The sequence below is a fragment of the Centroberyx affinis genome, unplaced genomic scaffold (assembly GCF_046629955.1).
Source record: "Centroberyx affinis isolate AG114_WGS23_722 - 3 ecotype Tasmania unplaced genomic scaffold, CSIRO-AGI_Caff_v1 ptg002632l_1, whole genome shotgun sequence".
Lineage (NCBI taxonomy): Eukaryota > Metazoa > Chordata > Actinopteri > Beryciformes > Berycidae > Centroberyx > Centroberyx affinis.
Window position 1 is genome coordinate 98400 of NW_027280826.1, and position 19238 is coordinate 117637.

The 19238-nt window shown below is 42.2% G+C and overlaps 1 protein-coding gene across 1 annotated transcript; it reads right to left on the reverse strand.

Moving 5' to 3' along the window:
* Positions 1-87: 87 nt before the first annotated feature.
* On the reverse strand, positions 88-18900 carry tbl3 (transducin beta like 3). The gene is made up of 23 exons (XM_071534833.1): positions 18755-18900; positions 18570-18621; positions 18352-18447; positions 18213-18260; positions 17900-18041; positions 17693-17777; positions 16925-17095; positions 16513-16588; positions 15294-15390; positions 14934-15154; positions 14544-14685; positions 13064-13122; positions 11439-11545; positions 11101-11236; positions 9586-9825; positions 9081-9151; positions 8732-8888; positions 6614-6672; positions 5384-5487; positions 2887-2958; positions 2119-2277; positions 1929-2022; positions 88-1069 (listed from the first exon to the last, which is right to left on the reverse strand). Exons 1-23 carry the CDS (start codon positions 18784-18786, stop codon positions 658-660), a joined length of 2832 nt encoding a protein of 943 aa, XP_071390934.1. The 5' UTR covers positions 18787-18900; the 3' UTR covers positions 88-657.
* Between the last annotated feature and the right edge of the window lie 338 nt (positions 18901-19238).

Consider the following 19238-nt stretch of genomic DNA (forward strand, 5'->3'; position numbering starts at 1 on the left):
AAAAATAAACCCAAATGATAATTGAGAAAGGCTTTTTTTTTTTAATTTTTTTATAGTTCTATAAAAAAAAACTACTCATTTGCAACATTTTATTATCACAAGGCACACATTTTATTCAAAATCCATTCATAGTCATGACTTATGAAATCCATAGCTACATAAGGAACCTTTTGTTTTGTTGTGAGAGAGCCGGTAGATCTGGACTACACAACATTCTGGGAACAGACAAAGGGTGCTGGTATCTACTACAGAGGATGTTGGTCCTGGTTGAATACTTGAATATATGAGATTCTTCCTCCTTCTCTCCCTCCCTTTTAACAGGGTAGTTACACAACTTGACTGCTTGCTTAGATCAATCAGATCCTGTTGACCATTATTGCCTTCAGAAAATCAGGATGGAAGCAAGGATGTAAAATTTAGGTATCAGAACAGGAATAAAAGTCTTTAGGACTTGGCTGCTGAGAAGGGGAACCCACAGGCGGGCCTATTATCCTTAATATCACTTTACTGCAAGGCCATCCCACACCTGCCTGTCTCCGTCTCTGCTGTAATGCCACACATTAAGTGTGTCACTCCAGCTAATGGTCCGGGGTACGGGGACTCCCTGGGGTTTTCGCACCAGGAGTGAGTCATCTGCATTCAGCTCTGTGATCCCCGTCAGCTGGCAACAGTCTGGTGGTGTGGAGGGGAAGCGGCTGGGTGACATTTCACCATTTTGGCTGTCGTTCGATCCCCCTGGTCCCTCTCCTCTTCTTCCACATCTTCCTCCTCTGAACTCTCCTCACTTCCAGAGTGGTGCTTGCCATTTGTTTTGGTGTTCTCTCCATTTGCTACCTGCCCACCACTCACAGAGGCTTTCTTGGTGACGCTAACCTCATCATCCTCTTCCTCCATTGGGCAGTTTGGATCTTCATCGTGTCCGCTATCATTGTCGCCGTCTTCATCGTCTTCCTCCTCTCGTTTCTCCTCGCTGCTCCCCTTTCCACTCCCACCAGCCTCCTTGTCAATCATAAACAGAGGCTGGGTCTCTGTAAGAGGAGTGGTATCCATTTCCTCATCTTGGCCCATGCTAGACAGGAAATGCCATCATAGATTAGATTCACAAACCACAAATGCAAGGGAGTAACTTCAAACAGTATCTCTCACATAACTTTACACATTGAGTTTGATGTATCAACAAAACAACGTCGGAAAAGATTGTACACAATTCTGGACAAAATGATTTTCAATACTGTCACCATGACCACATATCATCACAAATCTCTATTGTGCAAGGCTTATGCTGTCTTCAGAAACCAGTCACTTGCCAGCTATCATTTACAGTATCTGGCATGATAACAGTTTCACCTGGCTTTGTCACTGTCTTACTGAGCACAACTGTCAAATCCCTCTGGATCTAAACAGGTAATGCTTCATTCACTAGAGGAACTAATATGGCTGGTCTGGTCTTAGTGTATTTACTACCAAGCAGCAGTCTCAGCCTGTCAGTGACACGTCTATTTATGTCAACCAGCATTTCCTCTTGCCCGGATTTCCACACATGACAGGAACACAACCAGTCTTTGTATTGGAGGCCTGGATTAGATTGATTACATACTTTTTGTCATGTATGGCCCAAATAATGGTTGCTGGATCACATGACAATATCCAGTAACTGTGTGGAAAAGTAATAAGGAAGCACCCAGGAGAAGAGTAATATAAAACAGAGAGAATGAGCAAGTTGTCATAACGTAAAGATCTTTTGTGTCGTAACCCAAAGATAAGAACAGCCTAGGTTCTGAAAACAGGGCCATTGCATACAGGTTTTTGCTCTGAATGCAATGTTTGCTAGGCTCAGTGCATTCGAGTTTTGAGGTCAGACTCAGTGGGCTAGGACGAGGAAGTGTCATGAGCTGTAGCCTGTGTCCTGTCTGACTCCGGCCTCTCACCTGGCTGGTGCTCCCGTCACTCTCATCTTCTGCCACATGTAGTCCAGGAACATGGAGGCCTGCAGCAAACGACCAATCCTCTGCATGTGTCTCTCTGTGGGGAGGTAAACGGATAATCAGCGGGTCTCACAGTCAGCATTATAACTTTAAGGCTTTAACTATGACACTCACTCACACAGCCTCTACTGACCAGTGTATGGTATGAGTCCCTCCAGGTGGGTTCGGGCTCCCTGGTACTGCAGCAGCTCCTCGGGAGGCAGGTGTCTGAGCAGCACCTGGAGGACAGCCTGGGCGTCCAGGCAGCTTCTGGCGTTGGTGTTCCACACCGCACAGTAACGCAGGAGCGACTCTGAGTAGGATGGAAGACATTACGGGGTAGTTAGTGTATAGGATGGCAGTCAGTGGTGGGGTAGGAGGGTAGGGAGGAAAGGAAAGAGATATTCTGTATTATATTCTATTGCACCACTGACAGGCATTCTTTCCATGTCCCGCTGAGCTGTCACATTTCTGAAAAGATGTCAATGTGTCCGAAAGGGATTCTTTCCATCGTTTGTGAGAACCATTAGAGGGCTAGCTGAGCACCAGCACACTCATGCTATTCCCACAATTTCTTTATTATTATTATTCTCTCCAAAGCTTTAGAATCTTACACACCTTGAGCTAGAGACTCCGGTCCAACTTTCAAATATTAAGGTCCATTAGTGTGCAGATGTATTTAACTATTTGATACTTTACAAGTACTAAGACATTTCTTAAATTCTTAAAAATGTAAGAATTTCATTTTTCCTCTCAGAAATGCATGGTGGACAGTGAATAGTGGCATCAGGTGGTCAAATTGTTCACGCTTTTAAAAGAATAACACTAATGTTCTAATTATTTCAACTTTAGAACTTAGTTTCTAGTTGTTTCAGTGCTTCATTGTTAGAGAATGAGTTAAGGACATCCTTTGTCCTGTTACCTTTCTGATCCAGCCGGAGTTTTAGCACCGTCTTCTCCAACAGCTCATGACTATCCTCACCCTGACGGATCGCTAAGGGAAACACAGGACAAGATGTTAAGTAAGTGGCTGACGTAGGTTTGTTCATGTAAACCATTGGGCCTATAAGCTTCGTGACCTCACCAAGGAAATGTACCTAAGCATAAGTGGTGCCTCAAGAGTAGCGATGGCATAGTTTACTTTGGTGCTATACAGTAACCTACCCTACCCTCGATCAGCTGGTCTCTGCCATAGTATTTTCACACCATTACAATACTGTAATGCGTCCAAATACTGTGTTTCCAGAAAATATTCAACCCACCTTCACTTTTTTCACATTTTGTGGTGTTAAAGCCATTTAAATTCAATTACAGATTTTTTTGTGGCCAATTCAATTGATTGGACATGATTTAGAACAAAACATATCTGTCTATATAAGATCCAACAAATGAGACAGAATCATGAGGAGGCATAGATCTGGGGAAAGGTACAAAACAATTTCTGAAGTCCTGGGAGGTCACGAGAACACAATAAGCTCCATCGTAAGGAAATGAAAAAATATGGAACTACCCAGTCTCTTCCTGGAGCTGGTCATGAACAAACACAGCAACCGGACAAGAAGGACCTTAGTCAGGGAGGAGACCAAGAGCCCAAGGACTGCCCTTAAAGTACTACAGAATTGCTTGGTTGCCATGGGAGATCTTACCGAACAAACAACAGTCAACAGTCACGAGGAAGCCATTGTAATATAAACATAATGGTAAGATTTCAATATGGTCAAACTAGATGCACACTGCTGTTACTCAGACTGGGGAAATCCATTTCTGTGTAAGTGATGACAAAGTGGAATCCGCTGCATATTATCCACCTGAGACTAACAATATACCAGTCAGTTATTCAATGCAACCCTTTACTGTACTACACCTGCTTGTCTTCTTAGACTGATTGTTACATAACACTGATAATTGCCATTGTTGAAGCAGGTCTTCGGAATAGATACTGCAAATGGAATGAGGAAAAGGGTTAAGAAAAAAAGTGATAAAACCAGTTTCCCCATTGTTTTCAACATGGATGACAAAAAGACAGGATTTCCAAATGATAAAATATTCTAATTTACTGACAACGTGCTACAGCAATGTCACTCTGGGTGCTGTCATAGTGTATACTGTTAGAATAATAATATAATAATAACTTTATTTATATTGAGGTTATGTAGTGGCTAATTGTAAATAACCAAGTACAGATTCTGTGCAGTTTCTCATTGCATTTGTGGTGATGACACAGAGATCTAATTAATCAGCAGTTTATTTGAATGTGATCTCAGTTTTCTGCCTCCCTTGTTGATCAGCTGCCTTAATCTCTTCTATACAGAATGCAGTAATATTAAGATACTTGGCTTGCTAGTTAACATTAGAAACCAAACCATTAGCAAATAAAACATATTGCATAGAAGTATGAAAGAGAGAGAGGTGCGCTCTCCCACTGAATATCATGTACATGTATTTGCATACGAGCTGAGGATTATAAAAGATGTCCTAAAAATCCCAGCTAAAAGGTGACGATTTATGGTTAAACTGTCTGCAATAATACAATTTTTACTTCCTTTTATTAACTAGTTACTGCTCAAAAAGACGAGACATGATTTGCAGAGAATGAATTTTAGCACACTTTGACAGAGTTTGATAACACCCAGGTATAGAGGAATGAAGTGTCTTGCCCTGACTGACCAGCCTGAAAATGGCTCCTGAAGCTGCAGCGACCGCAGGGGTCACAGGGGTCGTTACTAAAAAACAATTCCCATGGCATCTTATCCAGAGAAAAGATGTTCCTAACACTGTGTGTGGGATATCTTGTGTTTCTAAACAGCCTGTGTTTTGTCCCAGAAACATCTCCTAACTTGTGTTACCTACATTTGAGTTCTCAGAAATGACATGCTTTTTCCTCTGTGGACTGGACATACAGTTTGTATGTCCTGGACATACAGTTTGTATGTCCAGTCCACAGAGGCTGACTGTGAGGAATCCGGGTGGGGTTATGTTTTTTGGAGATCACAGGCCGTGCTATCAAGGGTTAATGTGCAGTAAAAAATGCTGGTCAACTGGTTTGCTAAGTATGCCTGCATTCATGTATGACTAAAAGTCTAAGTGAGCAGCTGACCACACTGAACTGGATTACATTACCATCTTGACAAACTGACAAGACAGCAGGTTATGACATAAAGGCAGGAAGAGATGGAGGGCAGTGATAGAGTGTGTGCGTGCGTGTGTGTGCGTGCATGTGTGTGCGTGCGTGTGTGAAAAGCAGAAGAAAACTTGCTTTATACTTAATGTCACAGTTCCCACCTGCACCCATTTCATACAAGCCGTTTTGAATCCCACAGTTTAATTCAACCAGGAACCAAAATGGTGTTAAGTGAAAGAAACCAATAAAGGTTAGGGTAGAGAAAGTGGATAGAGGGTAGAGTTGCAGCATATTGTACCTTTGATAACAGTGAGCACAGTGTGAGGCTGGTCCAGGGAGATGGCGAGGCCCAGGGCCTTCAGATACTTCTTCTCATGGAGTAGGTTGGACAACTCCTGCTTCCTTCAGACACAAGACACACACAGGCACATATTCACTCTCAGACAGGCACAAGCACATGTACATACTGTATGTGTGCACGCACACACACAAGTGTGTTGTTGAGCAGTGTTCAATGGTCAGCAACGTTCACTGGATATTATGTCAAGGGAAACTGACTTCCAGATATACATCCTTTATTACATTTGTATAGTGTACTGATTAACAACAGATACAGTTCCTTGGTACAGTTGCCTTTACGCAATGGGCTTCCTGGTAGGTCACAGAGGAGGAAGAAAGGATGGATGGGGGACAACAAGCAAGGTTTCTTATCTTAGTGTGTAGTTTCCTGAACAACAGTCACTCTAAAGCAGGGGTATTCAACCGTGTGCCATGGAGGGCAGAGAGTCTGCAGGTTTTCATTCCAACCAATGACTACAGCAGCTGATTTCACTGTAGCGCACAGTTGTTCCTACTAAGACAACATTAAAAAAGATACGGCTCAGGATGCTGTTGCCTCAGCTGCTGGAGCACAGTGTAAGCATAACCAATTTTAATTTATTGGGATAAGGGGGCATTTCAAGTCCATGCATTTTTTTACTCAGGGAAGGCCGCTGGACCGTGCGCATAAACTGTCCATTCTGTGTCTGGTTGACCCAAGCTGTTGTCAAAAGGAAGCAACTGTGTATGTGAGTTAATGCTTGAGTGCGAGCGTGAGTCAACATGTACTTACATTAAACACAAATAATCAATTGTCATTATCAGAATACCAAAGCACACACACACACACTTCCCCTCTCAGTCACACACACACACACACACACACACACACAGCCTTGACCATTGCCAGGCATGACCTGTGGCCCAGTGAGGTCCACCTTAGCCTAACAAAGTCTTTGTGTGTTTATGAGGCGACAGACAGACAGACTGTCGCAATAGGAGGAAGGGTGAACACAGTTCAGGTCTGGGGCTGACAGACTCAGCTACGACCTCTGACCTCCAACCATAAGAAAAGAGAAGATGGTATTTGCTAACTACTGTAGCTTGAGTGGACAAATGGAGGATGGAGAGTGGGTTACATCAGTCTACTTGGTGTCATCTGATCAATTTGACTTCATATGTAGAGAATAATGTTAGCTGTGAAACTCACTTGAGTATCTGATCCTCCTGCTTGGCCTGCTCCTCTGCCAGCTCCACCTCGGTCACATCCTGGAGGTAGAGAGAAGACAACATTTTTTTGGTGATACTCTGTTGATCCCTGCAGGGGAAATTGATTTTGAGATTGTCTTTATGCAATCATAAAGTAGTGTCAATGAGCACCATTATTTTCAAAAGCCAGTTGGATGCCAATTCTCATTCATGCAGGCAAAGGGTAAGGTAGGGCGTGTGAATTTGTTGCATAACCTATTACAGGATGGGGTGGCAAGGGGAACTATCTTGACAATCATAACAACATATGCCAAACACGGAAAACTGCACCAGGTTTCACTTGCAACAGTGGATGCAAGTGAAACTTCACAGACAGGGATAGACAGATATTTACAGGATAGCTGCTAACACCACAAAACTACAGGCTGAAAAATTACCACTGAATTGAATCAACAAAAACTATACATCACAAGCATAACAAAGCTGGTATTTGTAGCAGGACTGCCATTTGGAAACTGCTTGTATCCAAGACCAATGCACAATGACGCATAACCTGGTGTAAGGAAAACAAAATCTGGACCCCTGACCAATGGAAAAAGGTCTAATGAGTTCTCTCTTGCCATTTTTCCTACATGTGGGTGGGTTAACATTTGGAGAAAGCCCAAGGATGCCTTCAACCCAACTTTTAAACATAGAGTTGGATCTGTATGGGCAGCCATCCCATGGGACTCATTAGGTCTGATGATTACTCTGCATGGCCGTGCAACATCCAAGGAATATGTGGAATATGGGGCCATTTTACAGGGCCAGGGGCACCCTATGGTGCAAACCCTGTTTCCTCATGATGTTCCCATATTCCAAGATGACAATGCCTACATTCACACTGCTAAGCAAATTCAAGAGTGGTTTCATGAACACCAGTATGAAGTCAAATGCTTTCCATGGCCTCCCCAGGATCGCCAGATCTAAACATCATTGAACCATTATGGGACGTGTTTAGTAGATTCTTCTTGAAGAACGGCAGCAGTCCAAGGAGGATTGAAGTCATTTTGATGGCAAAGGATGGATCTATTCCTTATTAGATATATTCATATACCTAATGAGATATATGATATTCATATATTGCTAGGTCAAGTCAGGTCAAATTTATTTGTATAGCTCTTAATCACAGTTAACAGTTTTTAGGTGTTTCTGTTATGTTGTCCACCCATGTCACAACTATGAACTGCACTCTTTAGAATTCCTACTGTTCTGCATACCGTAACGCCTACTGCTCTTTCTTCACACTAAAAGATAACTACAGTATCAACATGACACAGCATTTAACAGACAACATGGAAGGAGCTCATCTTACAATAAGTTTAAAGTTATACCCTATTAGATAGCTATTGGCCAGCTATGCTGCACTACCTAGTTCTACAGCTTTTAGACAGCCATGACACTAATGCCTTGGAGTAAAACACCTGATAGTTAACAGAATGACATTTGACATATTTTCAATAGAGAGTAATATGGTGAGGGTATTCGTGTCTTGTGAATTAGAGGTCAGTATAATTCAGTGTGAAGTATTACTGCTTGGGATTGTTATTTCACAGTTTTTCCACAATTTGTTATGTGACCGTGACATGTCAGAGTTCATCAGTGTACATGATAAAGGTAGTGAGGGAGTCATGGCTTCCCCCTAAAAAGTGTGTATTTATCAATATTGCCAGTACAATGCTGTGCTTTGCAGTTTTAGAAAGAAAAACCAACATACAAAAAGTATTTGGAAAATGAATTTCCAATCTCATCAAAAATCAAAGAAATAACCTTTTCAAACCAATGTAAGCGCATTGAAAGGTTGCTTATTGTATTTTAAATGTAGTGGAGGTAGAACTACAGAAAAACTTAGCATGAGGGGCACGAACCCCATTTTTTAATAAAAAAAAAAAAACTTCAAAATATGTAGTGAACCAGAGCATACACCAAGTATAAAATGTGACCTACAAAAATCAAGTGGTACCTGCTTGAGAAATATGCCAGAATATAAGGAATATAACCCATATGGGAGCCGTGCTATCTTATTCCTCTCTCCACACCCTCTATCTGAACAGGTGACTGTAAATCAAATCCCCCTTACCTCCCAGATGGTGATGTTGGAGTCTGCTGACCCAGTCACCATCTTGTCGTCCTTGCGGCTGGCATGCAGACCCCACACCTTGTCCTGGTGGGCGTCCAGTGTCTTCACACACTCATTGGTTTTGATGGTCCACAGCTTGACCAAACCATCTGAGCCGCTGGGGAGGGAGCATGGTTGGGGGTGTAGAATTAGAAGTGTATATTTTTAGTAAAACTTTCTTCTTCTTTTTTTAAGCCACATTGGGTATTGATCAAAATGGGAAATTGTAGGATTGTGCATTTTTTAGTGGGTGGATATATTATTTTAAAGCGTACTTTAATGCAGAGATGTATTGCATGAGAGGGGGTACCTGGTGAGCAGCTGAGTTCCTCTGCTTACAAAGATGACCTTCAAAACTGATGCATCGTGCCCCTCAAACGTCTAGACAAATTCAGAATAAAAATAATAAGTTAATAACAATGGTGTTCCTTACAGCCAAAAACAAAATGTACCTTTATTGGCCTAAAATTACAGTCATATATCATAATGAATCTGTCTTATGACTAAGACAAACAACTCCGTCACACTCCAGATAAATGCTACCTATGTCTCAGATATAATCACTCAAGAGGTGTAGCACTATAGAAAGTCAACTGCTGAATGTCAATGTGCAAGATATTATGTCGTAACTCAGTGGTGCAGCTGATGTAACACGTTTGTCAAATAAGGGTGTCAATGTCAAATAAAATCTCTCAAAGTAGGACACTGTGAGAAGTAAGGAAAATTACATACATGACTAATGTATAAATTATCGAAAGTGGTGATAATACTCCCTCTTTCCCTCTCTCACACACACCCCTATCCCCATGCCCCACCTTGAGGCAGCTGAAGTCTTGCAGGCTCCAAAGCTTGGTGGTGCCGTCGGCAGAGGAGCTGGCCAGCACCTGGTCGACGGGAGAGAAGCAGACGGCCCAGACGCCGCGCCGGTGGCCCCGGAAGACCCCCAGCAGGCCCACATCCCCCTCCCCCGCCAGCGACCATAGCTTGGCCGTGCGATCCTGGGAGCCCGACGCCAGCAGCTTGTCATTGGGCGACACCGCCACGCTGTTTACATCCTGGGGGACAATAAGGGAGGGGGCAGGGGGGGGGCAGATGAGGAAATGAGCAAAACCTCCTCACAAAATTTAGCAGTGGGACAGATGTAGATGGTAATAACGAGAGTTGGGAGGAGGAAATGAAATGTGAGAAAGAGGGAGATGGTGATGAGGGAGGGGGATGGAAAGAAAGGGGGAATTAAACAGAAAAGGGTGCGAGAGCGTGCAGGGGACAAAGAAAAATCACGCTTACACTCTTTTACAGACACGTGAGAACACACACAGACAGACGTTCTTACTTCCTCTCATTACATCAGGAATTATGTACTGGTTCACCTCCAGTGTCACCTGAGTTGGTTCTGCTTGATGTCTTACATTGGATCAGATATTTTTAAGGAATATTTGCACAACCAAGCACTGCTGATTGAGAGATTGTCAATTGTGACAGAAGTGAGTGTCATGAAATTCCTATGTGTTGAACATTTACTTCCAGGCATCTTACTAACAGTAATCAGTTCCACTAAAAAGCCAATGATGAGGGTTTTCCTGCACTTCCTTGTCACTTCTCTGCCTAGCAGAGTTTACATAAGTATTGCTGGGAACTGACTCACCTGTGTGTGTACGTGTGTGTGTACACGTGCATGTGTGTCAAAAAGCAAGATGATGAAAGAGTGTGAGTGTTTCTGTGTGTGTGACGGAAGGATTTTATTTTGCCCAACAATTTCTTCAAATTCCAGCCATGTCCATTATCAATGCATTCATGTAAGTAAGCTTATTATAGGAAAAATCCAGCCTCAGATCCTCTTGTGCTGTCAGATATTATGAAATTGTGATGGTCAATCCAGCAGTTTTTTGATGAAGTGTTATAAAGTATGTTTTCGTGCACCCCTTTTCCCTCAGCCTGTCTCGTCTACTTCTATTTCAGCTGCTGATTTCCTACATTACCCAGAATGACTTTCCCCCACAGCACCCTCTCTCTGCGAGATAGCGGTTGCGATAGTGATAATGATATTCTAGTACGTTTTTTCCAATGGAAAGAAAGTGAGACGTTTGCCATGCCCGGTTACTGAAATTACAAAAAAGCTGTTGAAGAGGGCATTGTGTTTTACTTGTTTAACTCGTCATTTTTACTGTCCAAAACTGGCGATCCACAGTTAACATGAACCAACTAACCTCTGTGTGTGTGTGAGTGCGTGTATATATGTCTTTTGTGTGCATGCAAGAGTCCACAAGAGTCCACAAATGGCAGCAGGTTTTTGCTCTTCCTGGACTGTGTGCATGAAAGTTTGTGTGCACCTTGTCATGGGCCTTCTCAGTAGCACGGGCGGTCAGCTGATGTATGTCCACCTCTGTTGTAGAGAAGTCTGCAGGGAGGTCCCACACCTTGACAGTACAGTCCTGACTGCCAGACACTACAAATGATGCTTTCATCCTGGACACACACATACACACACAAAAACAAGCAGAGGAGGGGAATGGAGTATCCTTGTTGCTTCTGTATCTTAGAACTTAATTCTCTTCTTTTTTGAACTTTTACTAACTTAACCATGAATCTTGGTTAGTACGCTTGTTCCTACAAAGTGACTGGTATACACACTGTAGGGAATGTCTGATCTCAGGAGCTAAAGGGTTACCTGGAGCAGGTGATGGAGCCCACAGCATTAGCATGGCTGAAGCCCTGGGCCACACAACACACCCGACCGCTGACGATGTCCATCTGCCACACACGCACTGACTTGTCCTGGACACAAACACACACACACACACACACACAATCAGATCAGCTGGCTTTATCCATGCTTTTGAGCATGTGGATGTTTGTATTTTGTATGTCTATGTCTACACTGGAATGCATGTGTATGCTGAACACCTGATGTGTGTGTGTGTTTGTGTGTGTATGAGCAAGCAATGTATTGTTTTCTAGGTTTTTAAATTCTTTTCTTTAGTGTTATTGAAAGGTGCAGACATTTAAGTCACTACAGCTCTGTATGTGCATTTTCTTTTGAAACAAGAGATAAAATGGTTTAAAAGGAACCAGCTTATATACCGTGGAACCAGTGGGAGACTGAATCCCAGGAGTAACACACATGACATAATAGGGCTGGGCAATATGGCCAAAAATATTATCACGATATGTTTTTTCATATTGATCGATATCGATATTTATCACGATAAATATTTAATAATAACAATAAGGCTCAGAGTATTCTATTTAGGACAGAACCCTAAAGAACCCACATGGTTAATTATGGTTTATAATTACACTGTTTCCCACAGAATGACAGTGTAACTGTGGCAAATACAAGAGTTGGTTAAGTGGTCGACCTATAGTTTTTTTTTTTTTTTTTTTTTTAAACAAATCCATATAAACCCCTTGCATGCGACTGGCAGGAGTCACTACAAAGAGAATTTGGGCAAGGGAAGAGATGTCACTCCAGTCAAAACAAATAAAAGTTGATGTCTTGTGTTAACTAAAAATAATGTACATTTATTGGTAGGAGACAAAAAATACAAATTCACTTTAGGCGCCTATGTCTCCTTATCTATTGATTTATTTTATCCAGAGATTATGGCGGAAGTCGCTAGTGAGTGAATTGTCTCGGTTCCTTCCCATTTCTGTGCACTAAATCGGGAGTGAGACATCTCAATTCATGTCTCCTATCTTTGCAGCATTACGTTGATACTGAAAAGATAGCTATCTTCTCAACTAGTGACTGTAGCCTATTATTTTCCGCTAGTTTTCCTCAAGTTTTTGTCAGGTTAGTTAACTTCGGATGCGAGGAGTGGTCAGCAATCAGAGCAGGAAAGATGACGTTGCGCAGGCATGCGAGCACTTTGTACGGATTGCATTTACACCTGATAGTTCCAAACACAAGAGAGAGGCCGAAAGAGAGTGTGTGTCTTTGGCGACAGTTTCCTCAGTCTCTCGCACTCGGTTTCGCTCCCGCAGTAGCTCACTTTCTCCTGAGTAACGTGCTGCTCCACACCGGTGCTCATTCTGAGTTGCTGTGAGTGGGAGGAGGAGCCGGAGTGGTGCGTCAACCACAGTTTGATCTCTGCTGGCTCAGCGCGTAGTGTTTTTGTAGGTAGAGGAAAACGGACTCTAAAATAACTATATCGAAAATAGATAAATTTATCATCGTTATCGTGGAAGATTTTTTTGTGATAATAATCAATATCGTTTTATCGCCCAGCCCTATGACATAATACCTCACCACAAACTGTTACCACAACAGGCTGATACCCTTTGTGTGCTCACCTTGGCACAGCTTGCGAAGAGGGAGCCCTTTTTGAACACGTCCAATGAGAGGACAGTATCTGTGGAGGAGGACAAAAAGACAGCAGATGTCAGAAGAGATTACTGGAAGACTGATAAACCACATCAGTCAGACCTGCCCAGCCGGTCACCTTACCACAACACAAAGCCTGCCAGCCGGATTGCTGTTTTCTCAGCTACGCATTCTTTGGATTCTGATGTCTCTAATGACAGCTTTTATTCTCTTGAGTAACTCAAAGAAACAAAGTGAACACAAATACTTCCATGGTTTACAGAGGCTATCTTTACGAAGGGATTTGTTTTTGTCTTTGTCTAACAACCACAAATTAATACTTGAAATTTACTCTTTATAAATATGAGAGGTAGGCCAGGTAATCAATAGATAACTAACAACAAACTAGCTTGCTTTACTCTCAGCTTCAGCAGCCTGAATAACAAGCTAATTTATGTTCCAAAATGTTCCATTGTTAGCAATAGTTAATGGTAATATATCCATTAAATGGATTCATATTGTCAGGTCTGTTCATCTTTTAGGGCACCAAAACAACGAAACATAATGAAAAACTAAATAACCTGCTCTTTGCCTTTGTGGACTGAGAGGCTCTGCCCTCTGGTGACTGCAGTTTCACTGAGTGAACATGACGTTTCAAAAGTAGCCATACAATTTTTAATAATAATAATAATGATAATAATAATAATAATAAATAAATAAATAAAGATTAATAATTTTAATCATGTTTAGCATATTTAGTCATTTTAACAAAATAATTCAACATTCAATTGATAAGTGTGCCTGGAAACATGAAAAATATGTAATAATACAGGGAGTATTAATAATGTATATATAATGTTATAAGTTAACCCTTATAAGACCCTTTGGTACAATCCACTTCTCCTTAGTTTCAAAAGAAAAATCCTTCTTCTCCCTCTCAACTACATCTTTCTTTTATTATTAATGTGTAATAAAGAGGTGAAAACAATAAGGGATCATTCCAAGTTTTCCTACCAAATTTTTTCTTGGGAGTTTTTCCTTGTGTGCATTTAGGGTCTAAGGCTGGGGTGCCGGGTAGGTTAGGCTATGTAGAATAGGTAGTTTGTTTTGTCTTGCTAAATCTGCTGTTGCCTACCTGTGTTTTTCTGTTTGCTATGTTTGTCTTACATAACTTTGTTCACCATTGATTGTGTTTAGTTAGACCTAGCTAGACACACTCTCTGTAAAGTCCTCTGAGACATGCTTGTGACAAAGGGCTATATAAATAAACTTGACTTGACTTTCACCTGTCAGTCTATTTTGTGGAGAGAGCTAGTGGTCCTAACACTTTGTATATTACACAGCTCTCTCGCTGTGTGTCTCTCTCTCTCTCTCACACACACACACACACACACACACACACACACACACACACACACCACCCCATCAAGCAGTCTGCCGATGCTCTACTGCCCTCTGCTGGTGACTGACCTGTGTGTCCGTAGAGGATCTGGCAGCTGTTGGTGAGCAGCTCAAACACCTTGAGCTGGGAGCTGTTGGTGGCCACCACAATGTGGCTGTCCCCTTTGCCCAGGAACTTCACATCCAGCACCTCGTCATTGTAACCCACAAACTGCAGGTGGGTGGAGAGGGGAAAACGGAAAGAAACTGTGTATAGACTTTGATAAGCCAAGCAGGAAGCAAGGAAATCATCAAGTCCACCAAGCAAACTTCCATTTTCTACATTTTCTAAAAACTCCATCTCAAACACATAATAGCATCACTACTGTCTGGAGATGTATACATGTTCTCTGCTTCACCAAAAACTCCAGAAATCTTTAACCAGTACCAACTACATCTAAAATCTGAATCTGTACCCACCTGCTGCTGTGTGGTGAGGCTGGGCAGCTGGTAGAGCAGTATATTGTGTTCTGCGGTGACTGTGGCTAGTCTGGAGGAGGCGGGCAGGGGAAGGAGGTAGGTTAAGCTCCGGGGGTCCCCGTCTTCCTCCTCCCCCTCCTCAGACACAGAGCCGGGGGCAGAGGGGAGGCTCTGGGTGTAGACGCACCGCGCCGTGCCGGCCTCCCACACTTTCAACACACCTAGAGGGAGGAGGGGGAAGGAGGGGAATGATGCCAAGACTCAAAGTGTAGCTCTGGAGAAATGCTGTCCACAGTATAAACATCTGGACTCATTCATGGTGCCACAGATTTGTCAGTCAGGTCAGTATAAGAGCCAAACCTTTGCTGCCTGCTGTGATGAAATGCAAGTCCTTGTTCTTTACTCCAATCTGAGAGAAGTCCTCATTCTCAGGCAGCAGCACAACACCCTCCACAGCCTATAGACAAAGACAACACACTGAGAAACTGACACACATGTAGCGCAAAATCACAACTACGTATACAAGGAATACAAGGAGATTTCATTCATTAGGGGGTCAGTGTGGACACTGTGGAGGACTACAAGTACCTGGGAGTGTACATTGACAATAAACTGAACTGGGCTAAGAACACTGATGCTCTCTACAAGAAGGGCCAGAGCCGTCTCTACTTTCTGAGGAGGCTGAGGTCCTTCAACATCTGCCGGACAATGCTGAGGATGTTTTATGAGTCTGTGGTGGCCAGTGCTCTCCTGTTTGCTGTGGTGTGCTGGGGCAGCAGGTTGAGGGCAGCAGACGCCAACAGACTCAACAAACTGATCCGCAAGGCCAGTGACGTTGTGGGGGTGGAGCTGGACTCTCTGGTGGCAGTGTCACAGAGGAGGATGCTGTCCAAGTTACATGGCATCTTGGACAATGTCTCCCATCCGCTCCATGACTTGCTGGTCAAGCACAGGAGCACATTCAGTGCAAGACTCATTCCACCAAGATGCACCACAGAGCGCCACAAGAACTCATTCCTGCCTGTGGCCATCAAACTTTTCAACTCCTCCCTCAGAGTGTCAGACACTCTGAGTCAGTAGACTGGCTCTTGAACTTATTTCATCCTGTCAGCAGTTATAACCCATAACTTATAACTTATATCTAACTGTGCAATACCAATTTTTTTTGTGCAATAATTCAACTGCAATAATTCAACTGTTCAATACTTATTAATTATTTAATTATTTACACTGGTGTATGTATATATTGGAGTATGATGCATATTGTACAGAATTCTTATTTCTCTTATTTCTATATTATTATTATTATTTTTATTCTCATTGTTATATATTGTAGTATAATGCACATATTTTACATATTTCTTACTTTCGTATTTCTATTTTTCTTATAATTTCTTATAATTTCTCTACGCTTGTATATATTCACTTCTACAATGTGAGCAGCTGCAATGTAACCCAATTTCCCCTCGGGGATCAATAAAGTATTTCTGATTCTGATTCTGATTCTGATTATATTGTGTAATAAAGACATGGAAATCAGCATTGATTAGTAAAGAACGAAAGTCTTATATAGTCTTACCTCATAGACCGGTACCGTTCTCTTGGCTGTCCGGGTCTTCAGATCCCACACTGTACAGATCTTGTCCCTGCCGGAACTACAGAGAAAGATCAGCACACAGTTACAACCATGAAGCACATAGCATGTGCATGGTCTGCTGAAGGGTGTCAGTAAGGAGCATGACAGTTCCAAAGTCCTTTACAGACAATAAAACTAATAAATAAATTATAAATGAAAGCTAATAACATAAATAAATACTGGGCAATATTTGTGTCTTTACTCATTTGCCAACATATGCAGTGCAGCCAAATGTCAAAATGAAAGAGGGGGAAACATCTTAAAAGCTCTAGGCTTGAGCTCAGATAATAGCTGGTATTTCCCATCTGCTTCGACTGTCACCAACAGGTGCCAGTCCCTGCAGGGTACACAGTACCTGAGCATGGTGTCACCATCAGGGCTGAAGGCGAGGGAGGTGACGGCACTATAGTGGCTCTGAAGCACACACACACACTGGCTGGAGCGCAGGTCCCACAGCCTGATGCCACAGTCCAGTGAGGAGGAGAAGAGCTGCAGCAGGCTGATGTCTGGGTGGAACTGGACCAGGCTGCACAGACAAACAAGCAGGGTTGTTATTACTGTTACTATCATTATGTAACACTCAGCTACTTCAACTCCCAGCACATACTCAACAGCTTCAAGTTACTAAAGCCCAACAAACAAGATTTGTTGGTCTGATATGACACCAAAAATTAAGGAAAACAGTTTATAATATCCAATCTATAATATGCAGATTTATTTTTGTGGAACTGTTGTTATCCAGCATATTTTATTGTTATAGCCCTCTCCAGACGAAATCATTGAACAGAATTCTAAAACCACACATATTCTGGGATTTAGTCTAGAATAGTTCCTTTCTTCTGCACATTTGACAGTAAATTTGAGAATTTAAGAAACCATAAATGTGCCTGTCACCAACAAACAAAACAAACAAACAAACGACAAATATTCATTGTGCACCCCTTGTATTAAAGGTCTATAAAAAGGTCACATACATTTTTTTTTTTTTTTTAACCTAATCTTATCCCTTGGCTGAGTATACAGGGTGTGAAACCAAGCAACAACTTTTCTAGATTCAAATTTTAGGAAATAAGCCCCAGGGCATTTCTAGATAGATATAGATAGTATAGATATCTGGACTTACTGTACAACGCCAGATGAGCCTTTAAGGTTGTGAGTGCAGTACTGCTTCAACACATCCCATAGCTTAATGGTGCCATCACAGCCACCTGCACAAGATGGACATAAACTCTTAAATTATACAATGTATATATAGTAGAGATTAGACAGAAATACGTGCCAGACAACACATACATCCCAACTCATTCTCATTAGTTCTGTGTTAGCTGACCTGTGGCCAAGAGTGTGGAGGTGGGGTCAAAGGTCATACTGGCCACGGGCACAGTGTGAATGGCCCTCCAGGAACGAGTACACTGAGCTTGCCTCCAGTCCCACTGTTTCAGCAGCAGAGCCCGACTGGCTGTCACCAGCACCTGTGGTGGGAGACAGAGAGCAGAGACAGACGGTAAGGCATCTTCTACAGTAAAACATTACAAGCATCTTTGTGGTACTGGAATTACACTTCTTCATCTAAGGTTATGCTTGCAAGAGGTGCATTAATAACTTGAGTGTAATAATGACAAGTGGCTCAAGAGTTTGCTCACCTCATCATCACAGCTCAGTGCGAATGATGTGATGTCCTCTTGATCGTCCTGCAATCACAATACGAGACGATATGACGAATGGATCTCAAGATAATCCAGTGCATGTCATCATTTAAGTAGGAATAAACTCTGGACTCACCTGCTCAATGCTGTGGACAATCTTTCCTGTGCTAATTTCCAGAACATTGACATGTGATCCACACGTGCAAAAGATGTACTTCTCATCTTTGCTAATCTGAAAAACAACAACCAAAAATATGATACTAGTTATGTATATATGTATAACTAGTTATAGCTAGTCTCTGCAGTGTGGAGGCAACACAGAGGCAATATTATCGAGCTCAGCAGACAACTCACCTGCACTTTTCCTCCTTTATAAAACGGCTCAATTTTGCTGGAAGCAGCATAGCTATAGGGGAATAGCAGAAATATGATGGTAAGTTGTATTTGAAGTGACAGTATATTAAGCTAGCTACGACAGCCGTTTAGCTCGTGTTAGCCAACGAGGTCTGTAGCCTCCACGTGCGGTGCGTCAAACTTACTTTGTTTTGAAATGAAGATTTGCGTTTGCCATCTTGCTCAGAAGATGTGCCACAGACAGTTAAAGTTAGCAGTTAAAGTAATTTCGGTGGCTTGTTTCTCATAAAACACGTTGGCAACACATCAACACATCCCGCATGTTGATAAGTGAGTCGCTCACAATGTACGTCATATCAGCGCACGGCACTGTGATTGGCTAGAAGGTTTTTGGCCATAACATAATACAATACTTCAATAGTCATAACATGCAATTAGATAGTAGCTCATGAAATAAATATTAGAAAATGGTGTTCAGAGGAAATTAAAAATTCAAACGTAATATCTATTTATGTGACGTAATGACTAGAGTCGACTTTGACAGCTAAACCTATTTCATACCCGCCACTCAAAACAATGGATGCTGCTAGAGAGAACTATTCATCTCGCCAGAAAAAAGTTCCGCTTCACATCTAGAGGCTCACGTTTGGTGCTAGAACAGGAGGGAAA